This window comes from Pelodiscus sinensis, chromosome 2, assembly GCF_049634645.1.
Source record: "Pelodiscus sinensis isolate JC-2024 chromosome 2, ASM4963464v1, whole genome shotgun sequence".
Lineage (NCBI taxonomy): Eukaryota > Metazoa > Chordata > Testudines > Trionychidae > Pelodiscus > Pelodiscus sinensis.
The window spans coordinates 187151936-187175517 of record NC_134712.1 but is presented as its reverse complement, the minus strand read 5'-3'; the positions used below and the strand labels follow the sequence as shown (position 1 = coordinate 187175517).

Below are 23582 nucleotides of genomic sequence, written 5' to 3'. Positions count from 1 at the left end.
ACTTTCCTTTCCTCTACTCCCGTTAGGTATGCCGCTGTTTGGTTTTAAAGTGATTGAGGAAGTTACTCACCTTGTGCAGTAATGACGGTTCTTCGAGGTGTATGTCCCCGTGGATGCTCCACTCTAGGTGTCGGGCTTGTCCCGGTGCTGCAAGTCAGAGATTTGTCAGCCGTGGTTCAGCCGGACCATGCATGTGCAGTGGTGGCGCGGGCTGTTTGCGCCGTTTGAGAGTTTACGTGCGGTCCGGCTCCCGCCAGTTCCTCCTAATCAGGTCACTCCTGAAAGATATAAAGAAGAGAGTCTGAAGTGGGGAGGGGGGCAGGTCGTGGAGCACCCCCGGGGACACACATCTTGAAGAACCGTTGTTACTGCACAAGGTGAGTAACTGCCTCTTCTTCTTTGGGTAGTGTCCCAATGGGTGCTCCACTCTAGGTGAGTACAGAGCAGTAGCCTCATGTACGGAGGTGGGATCAAAATTAGGATCTCGTTACTGTGGAAAGTACTGCAGAGGCCAGTGCTGAGTCCCGAGCAGTAGCATCGATAGCATAATGTTTAGCAAATGTCATGTCTGAGGACCAGGTTGCCGTGCGGCGAATGTCTTGTAGCAGGACACCTTTAAGGAAGGCCATCAAGGTAGATGTTGCCCTGGTGGAATGAGCATTCATTGAGGTAGGTATTGGCTTGTTGCATAATGAGTAGCACATTGTAATACATTTTATAATCAAGTTATAAATACGCTGTGATGGCAATGGTTGGCCCTTAGCTCGTTCGCCTGTGCATAATAGGAGACGTTGCAACTGATGGAAAGGGTGCGTTCTCTCAAGGTAGAAAGCCAAGGCTCTATGGACGTCTAAGGTCTGTAAGCGGGCTTCATGGTTAGAGATATGTGGTTTAGGATAGAATGTTGGGCGTATTATAGGCTTGTTAATATGGAATTCCGAATTCACTTTCGGTAAAAAATTAGGGTGGGATCAAAGTATTATTCCCTGCTTGGTAAACACTGTGTATGGCAGACTGGCTGAGAGAGCAGTCAGTTCCCCAACCCGGCAAGCTGACGTTATAGCCAGGAGGAAGGTAACTTTCAGAGTGAGTGCAGCAATGTCACAGGTAGCTAAGGGCTCAAACGGTGGATATGTGAGAGTGTCCAAGACTAGTTCCAAATACCATAGCGCAGGAGGTTTTCTGCGCAGAGGGTATAGATTTGTTATGCCTTTTAAAAAACATTTGGTCATTGGATGAGCAAATACTGAAAAACCCTCAATCGATTGTCTAAATGCAGAGATCACTGCGAGATGAACTTTGATGGACGAGAGTTCCAGTCCAGAATGGTGCAAATGAAGTACATAGTCCAGAATGCGATGGATTGGAATGTACATCGCATCAAGACTATTGGCAGTACACCAGGAGTGAAAACGACACCACTTATAAAGGTAAGTTTTTCAGGTTGAATTGTGTCTACTATACATTAGTACATGTTTCACCTCTTGGGAGCAGAAGACTTCTGTGCGGTGGAACCAGCTAGGAGCTACGCAGTGAGGTGTAGCTGATCAATTTGGGGGAGTGTCATGGACAGGCCTGGTTGCATCAGAAGGTCGGGTCGTTTTGGCAAGCGATATGGGGGCTGGAGAGACATTTGTAGGTGGAGAGGAAGCCAAGTCTGTCTGGGCCAGAACAGGGCTATAAGTATGACTGTGGCCCTGTCTTCGGTTATCTTTTTCAGTACCTTTGGAAGAAGTGGAACTGGAGGAAAGGCACAGAGTAGATGACAACTCCAGTTTATCAGAAATGCATACCCCAGTGATTTCAGTCCCAGACCCACTCTGGAGCAGTATTTGGGGCATTTTGTATTGAGATGTTATGCAAAAAGGTCTATAGAGGGGTATCCCCATTGTTGAAATAGAGAATGAGTTACAGCTGGGTTGAGTTTCCACTCGTGCTGGGGAAAAAAATGCCTGCTTAGGGCATCGACAATGGTATTGTCCTTTCCTGGGATATATGTGGCTATTATTCTGACTCCGTAGCGTCTATACCAGTTGCAGAGTCTCATGGAGTCTGCGCAGAGGGACTTGGATCTGGCTCCGCCCTGACGGTTGATATAGTAAACTGCGGCAGTGTTGTTGGTGAGGATTTGAACTGTCTGGCAGCGAATCTTTGGTAGGAATATCTTGCATGCGTTGAACACTGCCCTGAGCTCCAGAAAACTGATATGTTGAAGGGCCTCCCGTTCATTCCACTGTCCTTGAGCATAATCGCCCGCACAGTGGGCTCCCCAACCTAGAAGAGATGCGTCCAAAGTAATTTGGAACATTGGTTGTGGACAGTGGAACGGAACACCTGAGAGCATGTTGGTAGGAGAAGTCCACTATGTTAGGGATTGTCGTACCATCGATGGTACGGTTACCAGGTCTTGATTGCCTGGGCGATAGAGTGAGGCCAGCCAATATTGGAGGCATCTGAGGTGTAACCTCTCATGTTGCACCACGTATGTTGTGGCAGCCATGTGTCCCATGAGTTGCAGACAGGTAAGTATCGGCACCTTGGGACTGACAGAAAATGTCTGTGCAAGATTCTGTATTTTGTGGAATCTTTCCTGAGGAAGATAGGCCTTGGCTATTGTAGAATCTAACCGTGCCCCAATGAACTCGAGGGACCTTTGTAGTATGAATGAGGACTTTGGGACGTTGACTATGAGACCCAGAGCCAAAAATAAGTTCCTTGTGACTTCAGTGGCGCGAAGCATATGATCGTACGTATGCGCCTTGATTAGACAATTGTCCAAGTACGGGAACATCATGATACCCTGGCAATGCAGATACGCAGCCATCACTAACAATGTCTTGGAGAAGACCCTGGGTGCTGATGATAGGCCGAATGGAAGGACCTTGTATTGAAAGTGCTGTGAGCCTATGATGAACCTGAGGAAGGATGTATTGTCACATGGAAATATGCATCCTGCAAATCGAGGGACGTGAACCAATTTCCCATGGTTAGCGCGAGAAAAATAGAAGTTAATGTCACCATCTTGAATTTGTGTTTCCGGAGATACTGGTTGAGACATCGAAGGTCCAGAATAGGCCTCCAGCCTCCTGATTTCTTCTCGGTGAGGAAATAACGAGAATAGAATACTTTGCCGTGAAACTGTTCGAGCACTCTCTCCACTGCCCCAATCCCTATGAGTCATAGAACCTCGTGCATTAAGAGAGTGTCCTGAGATGGGTCCCTGAAGAGGGACGGGGATGGGGGGGAGGTAGAAGGGAGAGAAAGAAGTGGAATCAAATACCCAGATATTATCAGTTCCCAGACCCACCGGTTGGTGGTGATGGTTGACCACCTGAGTTGGGAAGGTCTTAGGCGATGGTGAAATAACTTCTGTGATCCCGGGGGTATGTCAGGGGAATGATCTGCAGTCCCTCAACTGGACCGTCCAACTGGCTGCCTGTTGTTTTGAGGATTGGGCGTCCTACTCGTCTGCGGCCAGCACTTCCGTTGTCAAGGTCTGCCGCGCTGCTGTTGGTCATATTGCCTATATCTAGGTGCAGAATATGAGAAAGGCCTCTGTTTGTAGTAAGGTGTGTAAGGCTTACGACGATATGGTGGCGTGTATATCCCTAGCGTTCTCAAAGTTGTTCTGGAGCCTTTGCCCGAGTGTAGAACTTGATTGGTCTTTTTGGCAAAGAGACTCTGCCTGTTGAAGGGCAAATCTTCAACCTTGGCCTGTAGCTCCTTAGGCACTGAAGCCAACTACGGCCAAGGTGATCTAATCATGACCACCAATGTTGCGGTGGTATGAGCTGCTGCATCTGCAATGTCCAGAGAAATCTGTAAGGCCCTCCTTGAGGCCGTGTAGCTTTCCTGGACTACTGATATTAGAACTTGCCGCTTGTCCTCAAGTAGGTGTTCCAATAGTGTCACTAACTTTGTATAATTATCAAAGTTGTGGTTATAAAGGAGGATGGCATAGTTCGCCATCCTAAGGATCAGCGTGGCAGAGGAATAAACTTTTCGTTCAAAGAGGTCTAATCATTTAGCCTCTTTATCAGAAGCAGCATTTTTGTATTGTGGCGCCTTGGCTCTTTGTTGAGCTGTATCAACAACCAATGAATTTGGCTGTGGGTATCTGAACAAAAATTCCATTCCCTTTGAGGGGACAAAATATTTCTTGTCCACCATCTTATGCGTGGCCTGAGAAGATGCTGGCGTCTGCCAAATGTCATTTGAAAACTCTAGAATTGCATCATCCAACAGTAATGCCATTTTTTATTTCTGTGAAGGTTGAAGATTTTTTAGGAGGCGATGTTGTTTCTGTTGGACCTCGCTCAGTTGGACTTCTTGAGATTCTGCTACCCTCTTAAAGACGTCGTGAAATTGACGAATGTCATCTGTGGGAGAAGAGTCACCCGGAAAAACTGCATCATCTGGCAAGCAGGAAGATTGATCCATCAGAGATTGCACTTGAGACTATGTCTGCACAGGCCCGAGTAGTTCCGTTGGTTCTGGTTGTGGAAAAGAGAAAGGAACATCTCTGGACAGTGTAGGTGGCCTTGTAGGAGGTTCCAGTGGTGTTGGTAACCAGACATTGCTGTGAGAGCGCCGTCGGTAGCGTTGCAGAGACCTCGAAGAAGAGTGGCCTGAAGAGTAGTGGTGTCTGTAGTGGTAGTCTCGATGCCAGTGGTACCGATCATGATAATACTGTCTTGGGAGTATAGTCTGGCAAGTATCTCCTTGCAGTATCATAGCAGTACCTGGAACACGAAGAGCGTGTGGGGGATCCAGGAGAATGAGATCTAGCTATGGCATACGATGAAGAATGTGAACGCCTGTGATATCGCTGTGGTGATGGTGAATACCGTGGTGAGGGTCTATGTTGTTCGGGCTTGAGCATAATGTGGCTTTCCTGTTGTAATGGCACTGAAAAGACAGAGGCTGGCGACTGCAGTTGAGGGGAAAAGACAGCCCGTTCTGAGCTTGGGGAAGATGTTATCAGCCTTCTAGATTTGTGTTTGGCTTTCCCCAGCACCAGAGAAAGGTGTACGCTAGAGTGGGACATGCGCTATACCGGTGCCGCTGATGGCTGAAGAGCGCCCTGTGCTGTTGTACCTGGTGACGTCATGGCGGTCAGCACCAATATTGGTGTGGATGAGCCGCTCTGTGATGGTGCCAGAGATGTTGCCGGGGATGGTGCCGCAGTAGCTGGCGCCGTCGATCCCGGTGCCGTAGGGGTCGGTGCCACTGTAGGTATAGATGTCGGTGCCAGAACTGCTGACAACGGAGCCTTAGTTATTGGTGCCGTAGACTTTCGTTTTATGCACAGCGGGGCAGAATTAGGCCTTGGGGCTGGAACCAGTGCCAGAGATGGTGGGAAGGGCTCGGTTCTGCTATGCTGTGGCTTGTCTTGTGCCTTTCAGCATGCCGGAGTACTATCGATCCCAAGGTACCCGGCTTGTCACCCACGCTCTTTCACGAAGATGATGAGTGTCGGGGGGGGGGTGACTTTTTGCCCACTGTTGGCCCCAAAGATGTTGGTGGTTTGGGCGACTCGGTGTCAGCAGGCTGTAACACCTTGCTGAAGAGAAGCATTTTAAGCCGCATCTCGTGGTCGTGTCTGGCCTGGGCTGTCAGCTTCGAACAGTGTGGGCATTTCTGAGGGATAGGATCATTGCCCAAATACTTTATACAAGTGAATGTCCATCTGATGCCGGTATTGTGTCGCGGCACGCCATGCACTTCTTGAAACCGGGAGACCCCGGCATACTGGAAACTATAACTAGTAGTCTGAGAAAAAATTCTTCTCTCTTTTTTTTTTTAAACAAGAACAAGAACGAACTATATAACTACTACTATAACTAACTATCAACTTTTATCTAACTATTTATAATTTTTTAACAGGTTTCTTTGGTCAGACTGAGGAGAAGGGGTTTGCTCCACCTGCAATCATGAACGGTTAGGAGGAACTGGCGAGAGCCGGACTGCGTGAAAAAATTCACAAACGGCGCAAACAGCACGTGCAGCCACCACACATGTGCGGTCCGGCTGAACCACAGCTGACCAATCTCTGACCTGCGGTGCCCAGATGAGCCCGACACCTAAAGTGGAGCACCCATGGGGACACTACCCGAAGTAGTATTGATGATTGACTCATGTGGGTTCATGGTCTTGACTTAAAATTTAATATATAATAGATGGGTTTCATTTTTTATTTGTCACTAACCCTATTGAGTTGGAGCATCTTGGAGTGTGCACTGGAGCCATAAGAACATAAGAACATAATGCCATATAATAGTGCATTAATTAAAACTATTTTAGAAACATACATTTTAGCCAATTAAAATGATGTTACTTGTTAAGTTCATAACTTGAGTGTTCATGAGTCTTAGGATTTATGTGTATCAGTCTATGGCAAATCTATGACAATTATTTTATATTCTGAATATGTCAAAAAGAAATAGATAAATAAATAAAAACAACTGTCAACTCATAAAAGAAACTCATATCTGAGCAATGCTACTTATACACTAAAATACAGCAATATTGGCCAGTTTTAATGAGTTCTGCCTAAAATTTAATGATATGCTATAAAAAGCTATAAGCCTAATGTCTATAAATATACATTTTGCATCCTGGCTGGTAACCACACTAGTAGCAGAATACGGTTCCTTGATAGGTTATTATCCTGCTCCTGTTGAAGACAATGAGTTTTGCACTTGACTGCAGCAGAGGCAGGTCCATAGTATTTAAGTAGGTGGTATTCACATCAATATGCCCTGTCTAGCACTTTGAAATCTATGGATGAAAAGCACTATAACACATCTAGGTATTGTTATCCCCAAGGGAGGTGTAGCCTGCCAGTTAGTGGGCACATCCAAGCAATATGTACTTGTTGGTGCCATACTGTATTCTTTTCAGAAGGACAAGAAGCTGTACGTTGTGGCTACGTGACTTCAGCTGTCTTCCTGTGCAAAAGTGACTTCAAAGCAGGATGTACAGCTGCAACTCCTTTAATCTCACCTTCATATAACTCCCTTAGACAAAGACAGGAATTTGAGAAAGGTGCGGTTAACAACATGGCTTGTCCTGTGGGCTGGAGATCCTAGGGGCTAAGCCAACCGTCATTATAAAATGAACCCCACCTGAAGAAAATTAGGAAATTCCCTGTGCAGAGCAGAAGATGGCTGCATTAAAAAGAGTAAGCCCAGGGACCTACAACTATGCCGGTGATCACATCAAGGGGCCAAAAAGAAGAAGGCTCCGCAGAACCAGTGAGCTCAGTGAGGAGGGAGAAACTTTGCCTGTTTTTGGGAGAGGATCTCAGTGAAGTGAAGAAGAACTTGGAAGACTGCCTGGGAGATCAGACCAAGATGGAAGAACAACCCTAGTGGAAAAAGACCATGCTAGAGGTTATTACAATGAGGTTTGGGGGCCTACGATGTACAGGAAGTCAGACTAGACAATCATGATGGTCCCTTCTCACTTTAATCATACAATCCTAGAATACTAGAACCAGAAGGGACCTCAAAAGGTGATCCAGTCCTCTGCACTCATGGCAGGACCAAGCACCATCTGATCATCCCTGACAGATGTATGTCTAACCTGCTCTTAAAAATCTCCAATGATGGAGATTCCACAACTTTGTTAGGCGATTTATTCCAGTACTTAAATACCCTGACAGGAAGTTTTTCCTTACATCCAACTTAAACCTCTCTGGCTGCACTTTAAGCCCATTGCTTCTTGTCCCACCATCAGATGTTAAGGAGAATAATTTTTTCTCCCTCCTCCTTGTAACACCCTTTTAAGTACTTGAAAACTATTATGTCTCCTCCCAGTCTTCTTTTTCCAAAATAAACGAACTCAATCCTTTCTGTCTTTCCTTACAGTTCATATTTTCTAGACTGTTCATCATTCTTGTTGCTCTTTTCTAGACCATCTCCAATTTTTCACATCTTTCCTGAAATTGGTGCCCAAAGCTGGACACAATACTCCAGATGAGGCCAAATCATTGCAGAGTAGAGCAGAAAAAATATTTCCTATCTCTTGCTTTCAATACTCCTATTAGTGCATCCCAGAATGATGCTTGCTTTTTTGCTACAGTATTGACTCATATTTATTTTGTGGTCTATGACTCCTAGATCCCTTTCTGTAGTAATCCTTCCTAGACACTCACTTCTGATTTTGCATGTGTGAAACTGATTGTTCATTGCTAAGTGGAGTAATTTACATTTGTCCTTACTGAATTTCACCCTATAAACCTCAGATCATTTCTCCAGTTTGACCAGATCATTTTGAATTACAATCTTATCCCCCAGAGGACTTGCAACCCCTCCCAGCTTGGTATCATCTGTAAACTTTATAAGCATACACTATATGCCATGATCTAATCATTGATAAAGATATTGCACAGAACCAGTCCCAAAACAAACCCCTGCGGAACCCCATTCATTATGCCTTTCCAGCATGACTGTGAACCATTGATAACTATACTCTCTGGGTATGTCTACACTACAAAATTAATTCGAACTAACAGCATAGGCGCTACACAGGCAAACTGCTAGTACGAACTTAATTCGAACTAGCGGAGCGCTTAATTCGAACTAGGTAAACCTCATTCTACGAGGACTAACGTCTAGTTTGAATTAAGTAGTTCAAATTAAGGGCTGTGTAGCCACTTAATTCGAACTAGCTGGAGGCTAGCCCTTCCCAGCTTGCCCTGGTGGCCACTCTGGGCACAACCAGAGAAATTCTTCTGCCCCCCCTCCCGGCCCCGGATCCCTTAAAGGGGTACAGTGCCCATGCCAGGTGCAAGCCTGCCAGCACCCAGCCAGCAGACCCTGCACCTGGCACAGCACGAGCCAGCCACCCGCTGCCACCCAGCCCTCCGCCTCTTCCCGGGACCAGGCTGGCGGCTCCCAGGAGCCTGCCCGGGGCCGGAAGAGGCGGAAACCCTCCTGATCTAGTGCGGAGATCGTGGACCGCATCCAGGTTTGTGGGAAGGCCTCCAACGTTCACGACCTCCGCACTAGGCACAGGAAAGCTGCCGTCTAGGGCAGGATAGCTGCCAGCCTGGCCACCAAAGGCCACATGCGAACCCAGGAGCAGGTTTGCGTGAAAATCAAGGTGGTCCGGTGAGACCCCCGACCCTGAGCCCTGAGCTTAGAACACAAGAACATAAGAACGGCCGTACTGGGTCAGACCAAAGGTCCATCTAGCCCAGTAGCCTGTCTGCCGACAGCGGCTAACACCAACTACCCCGGAGGGGATGGACTGAAGACAATGACCAAGCCATTTGTCTCGTGCCACCCCTCTCCAGCCTTCTACAAAGAAAGGCCAGGGACACTGTTCCTACCCCCTGGCTAATAGCACTCCATAGACCCAACCTTCATGACTTTATCTAACTTCTCTTTAAACTCTGTTCTAGTTCTAGCCTTCACAGCCTCCTGTAGCAAGGAGTTCCACAGGTTGACTATTTGCTTTGTGAAGAACAACTTTCTGTTATTAGTTTGAAGCCTGCTACCCATTCCTTTCCTTTGGTGTCCTCTAGTCCTTCTATTATGGGAACTAATGAAGAACTTTTCTTTATGCACCCCCTCTACACCATTCATGATTTTATAGGCCTCTATCATATCCTCCCTCAGTCTCCTCTTTTCCAAACTGAACAGTCCCAGTCACTTTAGCCTCTCCTCATACGGGACCTGTTCCAAACCCCTGATCATTTTAGTTGCCCTTTTCTGAATCCTTTCCAAGGCCAAAATATCTTTTCTGGGGTGAGGAGATCACATCTCTACACAGTACTGAAGATGTGGGCGTACCATAGTTTGATACTTCCCCTCCTCCTTCTTCCCCTGGTTTCCCCCTTCCAGCTCCCTCCTCCCAGGTTTCCCCCTCCCCTCTCCCAGCCTCTCTCTTCCCCCTCCCACCTCCTTTTCCCAGTCTCCCCAAGGTTAATCCCCCCCTCCGAGTTTTGTTAAATAAACAGAGTTTCTATTTTTGAACACACGTGTCCTTTATTTTTTACATCAGGAAGGGGGGCTAAGGAGGGGTAAGTGGAAGAAGGTGAGGGAGGAATGGGGTATGAGCCCCCAATGGGGAGGACTGGGGTGTCTCCGCGGGCTCCTCGGGGTGGAAACTCTTCTGCAGCCCCCCGATTGACCCCTCCGGATGGCAGCCTGCAGCAAGTGCAGCCAGGCTGATGGCCGAGTGCTGTGATGTGCCGAGTGTGGGCATTCAGGGCACTCCAAGCCAGGACTGCTTTGCTGTCCCTCATCGAGGTAGACAAGCGAGCAAGGAACCCTGAGAACTGTCTTTCCGGGGTGGAGGTTGAGTCCCTTTAAGCACAGCCCTCGGCTAGCCTGAGACAGCAGCTCCACGCTCTAAGTCCTAACCTGATGCCCTGCCGGCACTGCTTCCGGCCAGCCTTAACTTTGGTTCAGGGTCCACTCAATGTGGACATGCTAGTTCGAATTAGCAAAACGCTAATTCGAACTAGTTTTTAGGTCTAGATGCACTAGTTCGAATTAGCTTAGTTCGAATAAACTAATTCGAATTAAGTTAGCTCGAATTAGTGCTGTAGTGGAGACATACCATCTGAGAATAGTTATTCAACCAGTTATGCACCCACCTTGTAGTAGCCTCATCTAGATTGTATTTCCCTGGTTTATTTATTAGAAGGTCATGTGAGACTGTATAAAAGGCTTTACTCAAGTCTAGGTATACCACATCTACCACTTTCCTCCTATCCATATGTCTTGTTATCCTATCAAAGAAAGCTATCAGATTGGTTTGACATGAATTGTTCTTTACAAATCCATGCTGACTGTAACCTATCACATTTTATCTTCTAGATCAAGAGTCTCAAACTCACTCCCTGTGGGCTAACTACTGCCTGAGCAGTTCCACAATCCAGCCCTTGTGCCACTGCTAGCATGTGAGTCCCTGCAGCCCAAGGGAGTGTGTCTATATCCTTCCCCTAAGCACAGTCCCTGCTCTGCCCCCACCCTGCCTCTTCCCACCGCTGCTCCACCTTCTCCCACCATTGCACTCTTTCCCTTAAGCTCCCTTCCCCCAAAGGATATAGCCTCAGAGATTACCGATGGGCCTGGCGTGTGGCAGCAACAGGGGTCAAGCGCCTCCCCTTCCCACACTCATCACAGTGGCAAGAGCCACAGGGAAGCAGAGCAATACAGCAGCCTCTGCTCTACAGCCATTTCCCAGCCCAGTTGCGCTGCTTCACCACTCTGCACACACCTCTCCTGGCTCACAGGGACATGGTGGCAGGTGCATGGAGTTAGCAGTTAGACACCACTCTAGGCCTGCTGTACTGCCAGTGTGGTGGCAGGGGCCACTGGGGGTGTTAAATTGCCTGGGGGTGGCAGGCAGGATGGATTGATGCACAGTGGGAAGCATATGCACCGGCAGGTGGATCCAGGAGACATTGGAGGAGGGTGAAATACAGAGACTCTCACCTCCACTGAGCCCTGCCAGAGATGGAGTGCCTGCCAGCCTGCTAGGAGGATTTGAAAATTGGTACTGGCCCTAGGGCAAACTGAGTTTGAAACCCTTGTTCTGAATGTTTGCAAATGGATTTCTTAATTATTTGCTCCAATATCTTCCCTGGCAGAGAAGGTAAGCTGACTGGTCTGAAGTTTCCTGGGATGTCCTTATTTCCCTTTTTGTAGATGGGCACTATATACTTGCCCTGGGGGTCTTCTGGAATCTCTCCAGTCTTCTTAATAGCTAATGGCTCAAATACCTCCTCTATCAGCTCCCTGAGTATTCTAGAATGCATTTCATCAGGCCGTGGTGAGTGACTTGAAGACATCTAACGTGCCTAAGTGCTTTTTAACTTGTTCTTTTCCTGTTTTAACTTCTGAATCTACTTTCTTTTCTCCTGTATTTACTATGTCTATGAATTTATGAGATTTATACACTATCAGAAAAAACTGCTCAAGGAGACACAAGTAAACAAATAAGAGATATGAAAGGGATACCAATGACACACTTAAACACCTTACTTTAATTGAATAAAGTCTTCTTACCTGTACTACTTGGTGAGCATTAGTGTCATTGAGCACCAGTTCAGTAATTGCAGCACAACAAGCTAGAATGAAAAAATCATATATAAATATTCAAGGTGAAGATTTATAAAGGTACTTCAGTGCTTAACAAAATTTATAAAAGTATCTAAGAAAGTTACGTGCCTATCTCCTACTAACTTACATTTGAGATATTAAAAACTTTAGAGGGGTAGCCAAGTTAGTCTGTAACTGGAAACATTAAAAAAACAATAAATAATCTAACAGAACTTTAAATACTAACAAAACATGTAGATGGTATCATGAGCTTTCATGGGTACAACCCACTTCTTCAGATGAATGGAGTATTAAAAGTCCAGTTCCAAAATAAATAGGGGGTTGAGTGGGGGGGACGACAAAGAAGGGGGAAAATAGTGAATTATAGTGTTCATGTTACATAAAGCTGATAGAGAAGGTGCAAATTGTTCTTAAGTACCCACTGCTTGGTTGGTTAAATCATTAGGATGTGGAAGGTAGTGTTCTAGCCCGGAAATGTCTTTATTCATACGTTTTTGATAGGCCCCAAACTTGTAAATGAAGTTAAGTTCCAACTCTTCCCCATGTATTTCAGGCCAATTTCACAAGCCAAATACACAGAGAAGCATTGGAAATTTTAATAATCCATTCATCTGAAGAAGTGGGTTGTACCCATGAAAGCTCATGATACCATCTAAATGTTTTGTTAGTCTTTAAGGTGCTGGTAGACTATTCATTGTTTTTTAAGAGATATTAAGGAAGCAGTCATAAAAAGTACACCAGAAATATGTCAAAGGCAGACTGATGTTAGGTGTCTGCTCTTTCTTCAACATGAGACCTACTAGGGAATGTCACCTCACATTACCAATTCCTAGGGCTGTCAACTATCTGATCACACAAACCAAAACACCCTTGCCCTGCCCCTTCCCTAGGGTTGCCAGGTGTCTGGTTTTTGCCCGGACCATCTGGTATTTGTGGCCCCTGTCCAGTAAAAAAAAAAAAAAAACAGAAAATACCGGACATGTAAAATGTCTGGTATTTTCTGTGGGGGGAAGGGGTTGGACAGAAGGCTGGGGGGACATTTTCCCCTGCTGCGTCTGGCGGGGGGAGCAAGGAGCGCAATGACTTTTTTTTTTTTTTGCGCAACCAATTTTTTTCCTGCCATGTTCAGGATTTTTTGTGAAAGTATCTGGCAACCCTACCCTTCCTTGAGGCCCTGCCCGGTCTCCAACACCCTGCGTTGCTCACCTAATTCCCTCTCCAGCCATCACTCCTTCTCCCCTACACTCATGCATTTTCACCAAGCTAGGCAGAGGGTTGGTGTGTAGGAGGTAGTACAGGCTCTGTGAGGGAGTCTGGATGCAGGGCTGAGGGCTGGGAAAGAGGGTTGGGGTGCAGATGCAGGCTCCAGCTGGACAGCAGTTACATCAGGAGCTCCCAGTCAGTGGTGCAGCAGGGCTAAGGTAGACTTCCTGTTTTCCCAGGCCTTGTGTAATGCTCAGAATTAGCCAGCACAGCTCTGCAGCCCCTTCCAGGGGAGCAAGAGGTCTGCACACTGCTCTTGCCTGCAGGAACCATCCCCACAGCTCCTAGCCAACAGAAACTGTAGAGTCAGCATTTGAGGAAGGAGCAGCACATGGAGACCCCCAGTGCATACCACTGGCTGCAGGGACATGCTAGCCACTTCTGGGAGCAGCATGGGGCCAAGGCAGGTAGAGAGCCTGACTTTAAGCAACCTAAAATTTCCTGGATTGGCTTCAAGTGGCCTCTGGAAGACAGCCTGATTCTGGAAGACTCCTGACAAAAACAGGGGGATTGACAACCCTTCTGAGTCCTGAAGGGTGAAACTAAAAGTCTGAAAGGGTTCTAATGTATTATCTCCAAAATAAGCACATTATGAGTAGACCTGACAGAATATATTTGTATTCAATAATTCTTCTTGATATTATCAATATTAATTTAAAGCAGATTGTAAATGTTTATCCACAGAATTGTGGAAAATTATGAGTTTTAAGCATTTTTTTCAACTTTGAGTTATTTAAATTTTCAGAACTGCAGGAAATCAAGGGAGAAGGATCACAAATGGGGAGTCAGGCAATTATTTCTTGACAGTAGACATTGAGATTTTAAAAGTTAAATCTTTATAACAATTAAAACATAAATTGCCAGCATGACATGTCAAGAAATACAAAATATATATCCTTAAATCATGTTATTAAGTTCTCAAGCAGCTTTTTCTTACTTAGCTTATTAATACATTTTTATTATTATTGGTGGAAATATTTGTTGTTGATTTGTGTATGTATGGTAGAATCAATGCTTAGCAACATTTACTGTCAAAAATTTAATCCTTTTAAGTAATCTGGTATCCTATAATTTGGATATTAATAAAACTTGAATAACTTTTGATCAGGAGTTTAAAACAAACACTATTTGAGCTGTTGAATACTTCCTTCATTTTGTGATGAAAAATACATTGGCATTGCAGATCAGCAAAGAAACTAACCCCTCCTCCCCACTGCTGACCTGATTCTCCTCCTCTGCAAAGCGAGTGTAAAATGATACCATTATAATCTGATTACGCTCTGCCCTACTTTACACAAGTATAAATGACGATATAAAGTTCAACATAGTGGAAAATCAGGCTCAATATACATACCTGCTTGAAGGGAGAAAGTATTTTCTTGTATTTCTTGAGGACTTAAATCTTCTGACAAATGAAGCTGTTGGATTCTCCCTGCTGCATTTGCACTAGATAAACTCCCAATAGAAGAACGATCAGAAACTAGATTTCTATCTCTAGAAAAACAAATCACAGAATAAAATAAATATTTAATAAGTATCAGTGCTAGTTATTTCTGAAATTTGCCCTATTTCTATATCTACATATGAAATGTACAATGAAAAACTTAATGCATTTAAAAATTTCTAATTGATATCAAAAGCATCACATATAAAACACACAGTTAATGCATAAATGGTTTAGCCCCATTTCTAATTTCAAACAGGCACTGTGCGGAAGACTTTGAACTATAGGCAGTCCCCGACTTACGCGGATCCGACTTATGTCGGATCCGCACTTATGAACGGGGCTTTTCTCGCCGTCCGTGTCCTCTGGGGCGAGAAAAGCTTCTCCCGGTCTCCCTGGTCTGCTGGAACCTCCCCCCAGACTAGTGTGCCCCCCCTCCCCCCAGCAGACCAGGCTTTTGTTGCGGGATGCCTCAGGTAGAGCAGCTAGGGTGCTGCCGGGTTGGTCCTGTGGGAACCTACCGGGCAGCGCCCCAGCTGTTCTGTCCCAGGCTCCAGATTCAACAGCTGTTGAAACTGATCAGGCTGATTCCAGGAAGCTGGGGGCAGAGCAACTCTGCCTCCGGCTTCCTGTAGTCAGCCCCTGGTCAGTTTCAGTGGCAGCAGCTGAATCTGGAGCCAGTTCCGACTTACATACAAATTCAACTTAAGAACAAACCTATAGTCCCTATCTTGTACGTAACCCGGGGACTGCCTGTATAACCTAAATTTACTAAAGCAAGTAATGATTTAGGGTACCCAATTACAAATATTTTCATGGAGCCTGATGTTTAGAGGATTTTCTGAAAATTAGGCCCTTTAAACATGGCTTGAGTTGGGCATACAAAAATTCAGGTAAGCAAAAGCATTAGTCACTGTGGAAAATGTAGGGCTATGGTCTTATCACTGGACTGAAAATCCAATTAACAGAGCTGATGTACCCTCCTACTTGTCTAATCAACATGGAAATTGTATGGATGGACACTAGCCGTATGTTTTATCTCTATGTAATTGATTTAACACAGCCAAGTCATGTTATTCTTTTGAAAGGATAGTATATCTGGAAAAATACACTGCATAGTCATTAACCTTTGAATTATCTACCTGAATTTCTTTTAATGTATGCATTATGCAAAGTCTGCAAATACTGTCCAAAGCAGAGGATGAAAGCTTTTTTATACACTGGTATATGGTCAAATGATTGTATGATAGCCTTAAAATATGAGAAAGTAATTGACAATTGTAATGACCTTCCAGACTGAAGACCTACCCCTGTAATATATGAAGGAGTTGCTTGATGCCGCCCCAAATACGGATTTCCACACTAATCTCAGGGTCTTCACAAATCTGTACCAGAATCCAAACAACACTCCATAAAAGCTTGAGATGATCTGAATGAAGCAAACTGAGCAGGATAGGAATGCCTTCATATAGTTTAACTTGCTCTTTGACTTGTGACTCAGCACAGAGGAGGCGCAGCAGCTCTGCAGTCAGCCTGCAAAGGTATCAGCAACAAATTACAACCACACCAAATAGTATATCTGCGTTAAATCACCTCTATAGTTATTATTGCCATTCCTATTGCACTCTTCTTACTTAGGGTTATTGTACATCCAAAGATGCCTAAGTAGTCTAAAATATATTTGCTGTTAAGTTACATTCAATAAAGTGTCATATTTTATTTACCCATTAAAACAGCCCTAAGCTTTATTAAATTAAGCTTGTCACATTTTTGGTGTGCAGTAATTCATAACACTAATAAGTTGGTATTACAATCTGGCCCATGTATTATCTGTAGCTTTTCAAATATGTCTATAAGTCTTTCTGAATTCACTTCAGATGGAACTCTGAAATCAAAGATGATGGTATAGTGCACTTAGTCCAGATCTTTTGACACTGCAGCTGATATAGTATATGCAGCCCTTGAATAAGTGGGAATCCTTGTCTGGGAGTTCCTGCCCTTTGCATTATTGTGTTAATATTCAGTGACACTTTACTCTGGTTCCATCAATAATGCTTTCCAGGTTAATTTGTCAGCCACTGCTGTTGTTTTTATGAATTCCTTCTTTTAAAAAAAATGGATTAGTAGTGGATGAACTTCAGAAGGTTCAAGGTTGTGGTAGAAAAAGCACTCAGAAGTTTGGATCCTTCTTCATACTTGCGTTCAAAAAATTGACTTGGAAATGTAACAAGAGAAATTTCTTGCACCATTTCCTCTATTTCCTCCCTCTACAATATGTCCAGAGATACCACAAGCAAAGGTATCTCACTGTGTTTTGGCTCCTCTTATACTTACACCTGGAATGGTAAAGTGCGAAAGTGTACAAAATTAAAACTTCATATTTTGAACCTGCAAACTTAGCTAGTGTTTCAATTTCAATTACTTCTTCCTTAAGTTTGAAACTTAAGACGCATAGCAATATCCATCAGAGAAACCTTTTTGTTATGGTTCCTTTTTTTTTTTTTTTAAGTATTTCTTTCAAAAGTTAACTAAAACTTTTTTCAAATCTGCCAGAAGTTTCATCTTGTTCCTCTGTTATTTGGTTTTCCTGTCCCTAATTATAAGTTCAATAAGCAATAAAATCTCTATTTTGAAATGAAAAATATTCTTCGGTGATTGGAATGCAATCATGTTTGAAAAAGTGTTTTTGATCTTCTTGTTTTGTATTTAAGACCCAGTGGTCACTTTATCACCAGTTTCTTTTAAATCTGTACTCCTCAATCCCAATCATCACGTCCAACTGAGTGTGATGACTAAGTCGACAGAGATATCTTTTTGTACAACTGATTCATTTATGCTGAATTGTAGGTTAGACTGTAACCCATTAATCGGAAGAAAGACGATAGTGTACTAGATAACCATCAAAGTATATTTTGCTGCATCGGTATCTGATTTTGAAATGTCACTACTTTGAAACTTTCCCACTCTAACTAAATAAATGCAGTATGTCTGCATATCAAAATAAAGGTTACCACAGAAAAGGATTTACAGACTATTTACATTAAATAAGGTCCTACCTTTTAGACAGCAAGTCATATTCATGTAGTATCACCAGCAAGTTTTCTACAATGGAAAGTTCACTGATCTTCTCCCTACATTCTGGGCTACAAATGAAAAATTCATGGATATTTATATAAAATAAAATTACATGAAAAATACATGTGTTATTTCCATTTAACTTCTGCCCACTTTCATTTCATCATCCATTGCTTTGACTACTTATATTTTCTTATGGCTAAAGTAATGATGCCACGTTGCATATGAAGGTTTAAAAATACAAAAATAAGTTGGCCCCACATTGACATTGCAAAAGTTTCCTCTTATTTTTTATAATACAGATTTTAATTAAATATTAACATGATGAATGAGAGAAAAAGCTTAAATATTTAAATATGCTTCAAAAATTAACTTTGAGAAAACTAACTACAAAAGCTGGGGTTTAATATTGTATTAATATAATATATTCATATTTTATTCTATTCTAACACTGTTTCACATATCCCCATGTAAGTGTAAATAAAAATAGTTTATATGAGGAATACTCAAGGCAAGCTGCAATTTACAAGTGAATTACTGAATTTACAGGGCATTGTAATCACCAAAGCCTTTAATTTTAAAAGACTGTAATCATCTAGGCCAGTGGTCACCAGTCAGTAGATCAGGACCTATTGGTAGATCTTGGAGCCTATGACAGGTGATGCTAACTGGTTTGGTCGGGAGGCTAACAAACATGTCAACACTTCAGTTGCTTCTCCCCTCACTGCCATGCTTCTCCTGCCCTCTGCCTTGGAGGAACCTCCTGTTTGCTGTGTAAGGTGGGAGAGACGAAGGAGAGGGGTGTTGATGTCAGGGTGTGCCTCTCCTCCATCCTCTGTAACACACGTGCACAGAGGGGAGGAGATGACAGGACTCCGGACAGAGGGAACCTACTTGTAACTGCTACTATGTCTGAATGTGCTCAGCATACTTAAAGAAACAATACAAATCACTGTCATTCTCATATGTTGTGCATCTATGTCATTCAAACAAATACACTTTGTCTTTCACACTCATCTTCCAACCCAACATGTACTTGTGATGATGGTACTGTTACTTCTTTTACTTCTTTCAAAGTGTGTTATTTTACGGGTTGGACTGGTCTGTGTATTCCATAATTTTTATTTCTCTCTGAGGCTTAAAGTTCATTCTTTGAGTAGTGAATTCTAAAATGCCTAACCTGTTCTGTCCGGAGTAAATATCCTTATGGTAATTTTTAAATATATATATATATATATATATATATACACATTATAGCTAGGTTTTTAGTTTCTATTGGTGGTACACATCTGTACATTACTGCTATATTGGTGCACATAACAAAATTCATTCCCTCTAACTTTTTCCATACATGTGCAGAACACTGGCCGGGAGTCTCCTGGAACTGAGCTAAGGTAGACTCCATCCTACCCTGGCCTTATGCCACTCCTGGAAGTGGCTGACACATCCCTGCAGCCCCTGCGGGAGGTGGGGCAGAGTGTCTCCACACATTTCCCTTGCCTGCAGACACCCTCCCTGTGGGTCCCACTGGCTGGGAATGGTGAACCATAGCCAAAGGAAGATGTGGGGAGCCATCTACCCCTCTCCCCGCAAGGAGCTGCTTTTGGACATGCTTGCTGCTTTTAGGAGAAGCTCAAAGCCAGAGTGGGGGCAAGTCTGTCTTAGCCCCAATGAGCCTCAGCCTAGGAGCCTCCTAAAGTAAGCAGTGCCCAGCAAGAGCCCAAATCCTGAAGCCCTGTCCCAAGCTCAGCTCCTTCACCAAAACTCCCTCCCAAAGCCTGCACCCTGAATTCTCTTCCGCTCTCCAACCCTTTGATCCAGCCTGGAGCTTCTCCCATATGCTGAACCCCTCAGCCCTAGACCAGACCCTGCACCCCAACTCCATGCTTCAGCCTGGTGAAAGTGAGTGAGATGGGGAGGAGGGAGAATGGAATGGACAGAACAGGGCCTCAGGGAAAGAGGCAAGGAAAAGGTATTGGAGTTTCAAACAAATCCTGGATTGCATTTAAATTCAAAAAATGATCTTGTGCTGACCACTGACCTAGGCCCTGACTCAGGAAAGTATCTATATTCAGAACAATACTTGACATACTTAAGTACCACTGACTTCAGTGCTTAAAGTTCAGCACTTCTCTCCTCAATCAGGACCCTAATTTGAAATAACTATTTACTCATTATATAGGATACTCTTTTCAGATAAGATTAAGAATCTTTAAAAATAATTTAAAAGAGTATTAAACAATAGTCAAGTGAAGGAAAATCAATTTAAATTACCACAAGAAAGAGTAAAAATTTCAAATGTACTTGAAGAAGTTAACTGAAAGTGGCCTAATTATTCTGACAAAGTTAACAGCATTTTCAGACAGCTGTTGAAGACAATCATGAGTTTAAGAAAAGCACGGACTACAAATTTAACCCTTATATTCAATAGTAGGGATATGGAGTAAGAAAGAACTCTTTTGGATTTATGTTTAGGTGATGTCTACATGATCACTTATGTTGGCAAAACTTTTGGGCTGCGTCTACAGTACAGGGTTTTTGCGCAAGAAGCCTTTTACGGAAGAGTTCTCACGCAAAAGTGCATCCAGACCTCAAAGGGCATCGCAAAAGTGATGTGCTTTTGCACAAGAGAGCGTCCACATGACATGGACACTCTTACACAAGAAAGCTCTGACTGACATCCACAGAACGGCCATCAGAGCACCTGTGCTTTTTCCAATAGGAGTTTCTTGCACAAAAATCCCTCCAAAGGATCCACGCCTGCCTTTTTGTGCAAGAGCTGTACCACAAAAAGGAGTTATTCCTCCTGAGGAGAGGAATAACTCTACCGGCAAAAGCCCTCTGTTCTGTCGATTTTCTTGCGCAAAACTGCGCTTGAGGTGTAGACGCCCCTCTGTTTTTTTGTGCTAAAACCTTGTAGTGTAGACATAGCCTTGTTGTTTAAGGGTGTGAAAAAACATACACCCAGTGATATAAGTTTAGCCAGCATAAGCACCTATATGCACAGCACTATGCCAGCAGAAAATGTTCTGTCACCACTTCTTAAGCTGTTTTTATTATGTCAACTAAAGAGCTCTCTTCCTACGGGCATAATGTGGATACACAAAGGCTTTTACAGTGGCACAGTTGTATTGGTACAGCTGTGCCACTGTAAGCTTGTAAGTACAGACATGACCTTAGTTAACCAGAGAACTTACATGTTTTTAGGGTGAAACATTCTGGTCTTTGTAGGTTTGATTTGTGCAATGGTATTTGAAAATGAACAGTCTTCCAACATTAAGTTAAAGATATTCAAGCAAGATAAATTTATTTCACTTCTAGCATAAAATTAAATGCAAGACCAAAATATCTATATTATTATTAGTCTGATTATCGCTGTGGGGTTTTAAGCGAGAATGAAAACCAAAATGCTTTTCAAATGCCTTCTGTTGACAGAAGAGAAGAGGGATTCTGGAGAAGTCTCTGTGAGGACTTCTCACAAAGATTGTATCAATTCTCTACTCTTTTCACTTTTCTCTCTGTGTAAAATCTCTTTAAAGCAGCATTTCTTCAACTTTGTTCCACGGAACACTGGTGTTCCGTGAACAACTCGCAGGTGTGCTGCGACCTCTTCTTTGTTTTTGTTACTTCTTTGTCTTTTTTTGTCTAAATTTTTTTTTAAAGAAAATTTTCATAGGTGTTCTGCCTTAAAAAAATATTATTGTTTAGTGTTCCGTGGTCTCAAAAAGTTTAAGAAACACTGCTTTAAAGCATAAAGCTGTTCTTCAAGTATGAGAGTCAATAGAATAATAATGGAGAACATCAACGCCAAGGCCTGCATAGGGGACTGTGTGGCCACACTCTTGCAAAGTGCTCCATGTAAGTACAGGATCTGCTTTGAATGATTAGGGGCTATATTTATTTTTAAACAATTGAAAAGAGTAATGCCCTGATGCTGCAAAAGCTTAGAGACACACTTTTCAAACTGTGAGCAGTCTCATTGGTTTCAATGCAAGGTTAAGCTGTAATGCTGGTAGGCCAAATGTCAGCTCTGGCTAATACTGAACACATTAGTTAAGAACAGACAAACTCATAACTGCAGACCAGACCAGTTAACTTATGTGTTAGTGTAGCTCAAAATAGATATTAGTCTTGTAAGACTGTTTAGTGTTTAGACTCTACAGAATAGTTGTAAATTACTGCATGCGTTAATCTTATTTGTAATCTCTATATTCAGTGCCATCAAGAAATATGTAAGTTTTGCTTTATGACTTTGAAAATATTTGTTTTACAGATGAAATCAGATGGGAAGAGTGTTTCCCCCACTCATCTAGAAGAACAATCAAAATGGGTGAGCCATTAAGGAATACAAGGGATTTGTGAATAGCTCTACCAAACCTTGGAAATACTACATGCAAGGAAACTAGTGCAATGGACCTGCAGGCTAATAATGTAAATAAAACAAAGGCACAAGAAAGTTTATCATCTCTTTTCTGTTTGAACTTTCACAGGACTAGGAACACTCAAATGAACCCAGAGATTCCCCAGGTCTGTTCTGAAAGACATTTTGAACTCACAAGTACAAATCTGTCACTCTTGGGAGTTAGATTATAACTTATTTGTGTGTACAGGCAGTCCCCGACTTACGTGGATCCGACTTACGGCTTTGCAAAGCCGCGCCTGGGCTGCCTCGCTGCCCGAGCCCCCCCGCGGCTTTGCAAAGCCTCGGGGAAGCCGGCAGCGAAGCAACCCAGGCGCCCCGCGGCTGTCCCGCTGCTGGCGTCCTCAGAGGCTTTGCTCCCTATCTCCCTGGCAGACCAGGGAGACTGGGAGCAAAGCCGCGGAGGACCCAGGTGGCGGGACAGCGGTGCGTCTCGGTCCGCTGCCCGCGTCTTCCTGGTCTGCTGGGGTGGGGGGGGGCGCAGCTAGTATGCCCCCCCCCCAGCAGACTAGGCTTTTCTCCAGACGCCTGTGGCAGAGCAGCTGGGGCGCTGCCGGTTGGTCCCGCAGCGCCGCTCTGGGCGCTACTGGACTAACCCGGCAGCACCTCAGCTGCTCTGCCCCAGGCGTCCTGATTCAGCCGCTGCTGGTCAGTTTCAGCAGCGGCTGAATCAGGACGCCTGGGGCAGAGCAGATGGGGTGCTGCTGGGTTGGTCCAGTAGCGCCGAGGAGCGGCGCTACTGGAGCAACCCAGCAGCACCCCAGCTGCTCTGCCCCAGGCGTCCCCAAGTCAGCTTCTGCTGAAACTGACCAGCGCTGACTACAGGAAGCCCGAGCCAGTGTTGCTCTGCCCCGGGCTTCCTGGAATCAGCTGCTGATCAGTTTCAGCAGCAGCTGACTTGGGGACGCCTGGGGTTCTTAAGTTGATTCTGTATGTAAGTCAGAACTGGCGGTCAGTTTCAGCAGCGGCTGAATCTGGACGCCAGTTCCGACTTACATACAGATTCAACTTAAGAACAAACCTACAGTCCCTATCTTGTACGTAACCCGGGGACTGCCTGTATATGTTTGCTTGCTTTAACCTGTAAGCAACTCATTTCTTTATCCTAGTTAATAAATCTTTATATGGTTTATTATGGGATTGGGTACAAGTGTTGTCTTTGGTATATGATCTAGGATACCAATTGATCTGGGATGAGTAACTCGAAACAACCTGGACATTTCATGATTTTTTTGGTGTACGTGACCATTCATGGCTAAGTCCAGCTTTTAGGGGTGGCAAGATAGACTAGAGATACTGT

The 23582-nt window shown here is 44.0% G+C and overlaps 1 protein-coding gene across 9 annotated transcripts in view; it reads right to left on the bottom strand.

Annotated features, from left to right (window-relative positions):
• NEK10 (NIMA related kinase 10) overlaps positions 1-23582 on the bottom strand; it is a 201672-nt gene that overhangs the window by 141041 nt on the left and 37049 nt on the right. For 7 of the 9 annotated variants that reach the window (XM_075922001.1, XM_075922000.1, XM_075922002.1 and 4 more), the window contains 4 exons: positions 17844-17930; positions 16096-16320; positions 14698-14837; positions 12027-12088 (listed from right to left, as the gene is read on the bottom strand). In XM_075922001.1, the coding sequence (XP_075778116.1) occupies positions 12027-12088; positions 14698-14837; positions 16096-16320; positions 17844-17930 (514 nt within the window). Of the gene's footprint in view, positions 1-70; positions 5893-12026; positions 12089-14697; positions 14838-16095; positions 16321-17843; positions 17931-23582 lie in introns of those variants that run through there. The other 2 variants (XM_075922005.1, XM_075922006.1) reach the window with 1 other exon arrangement.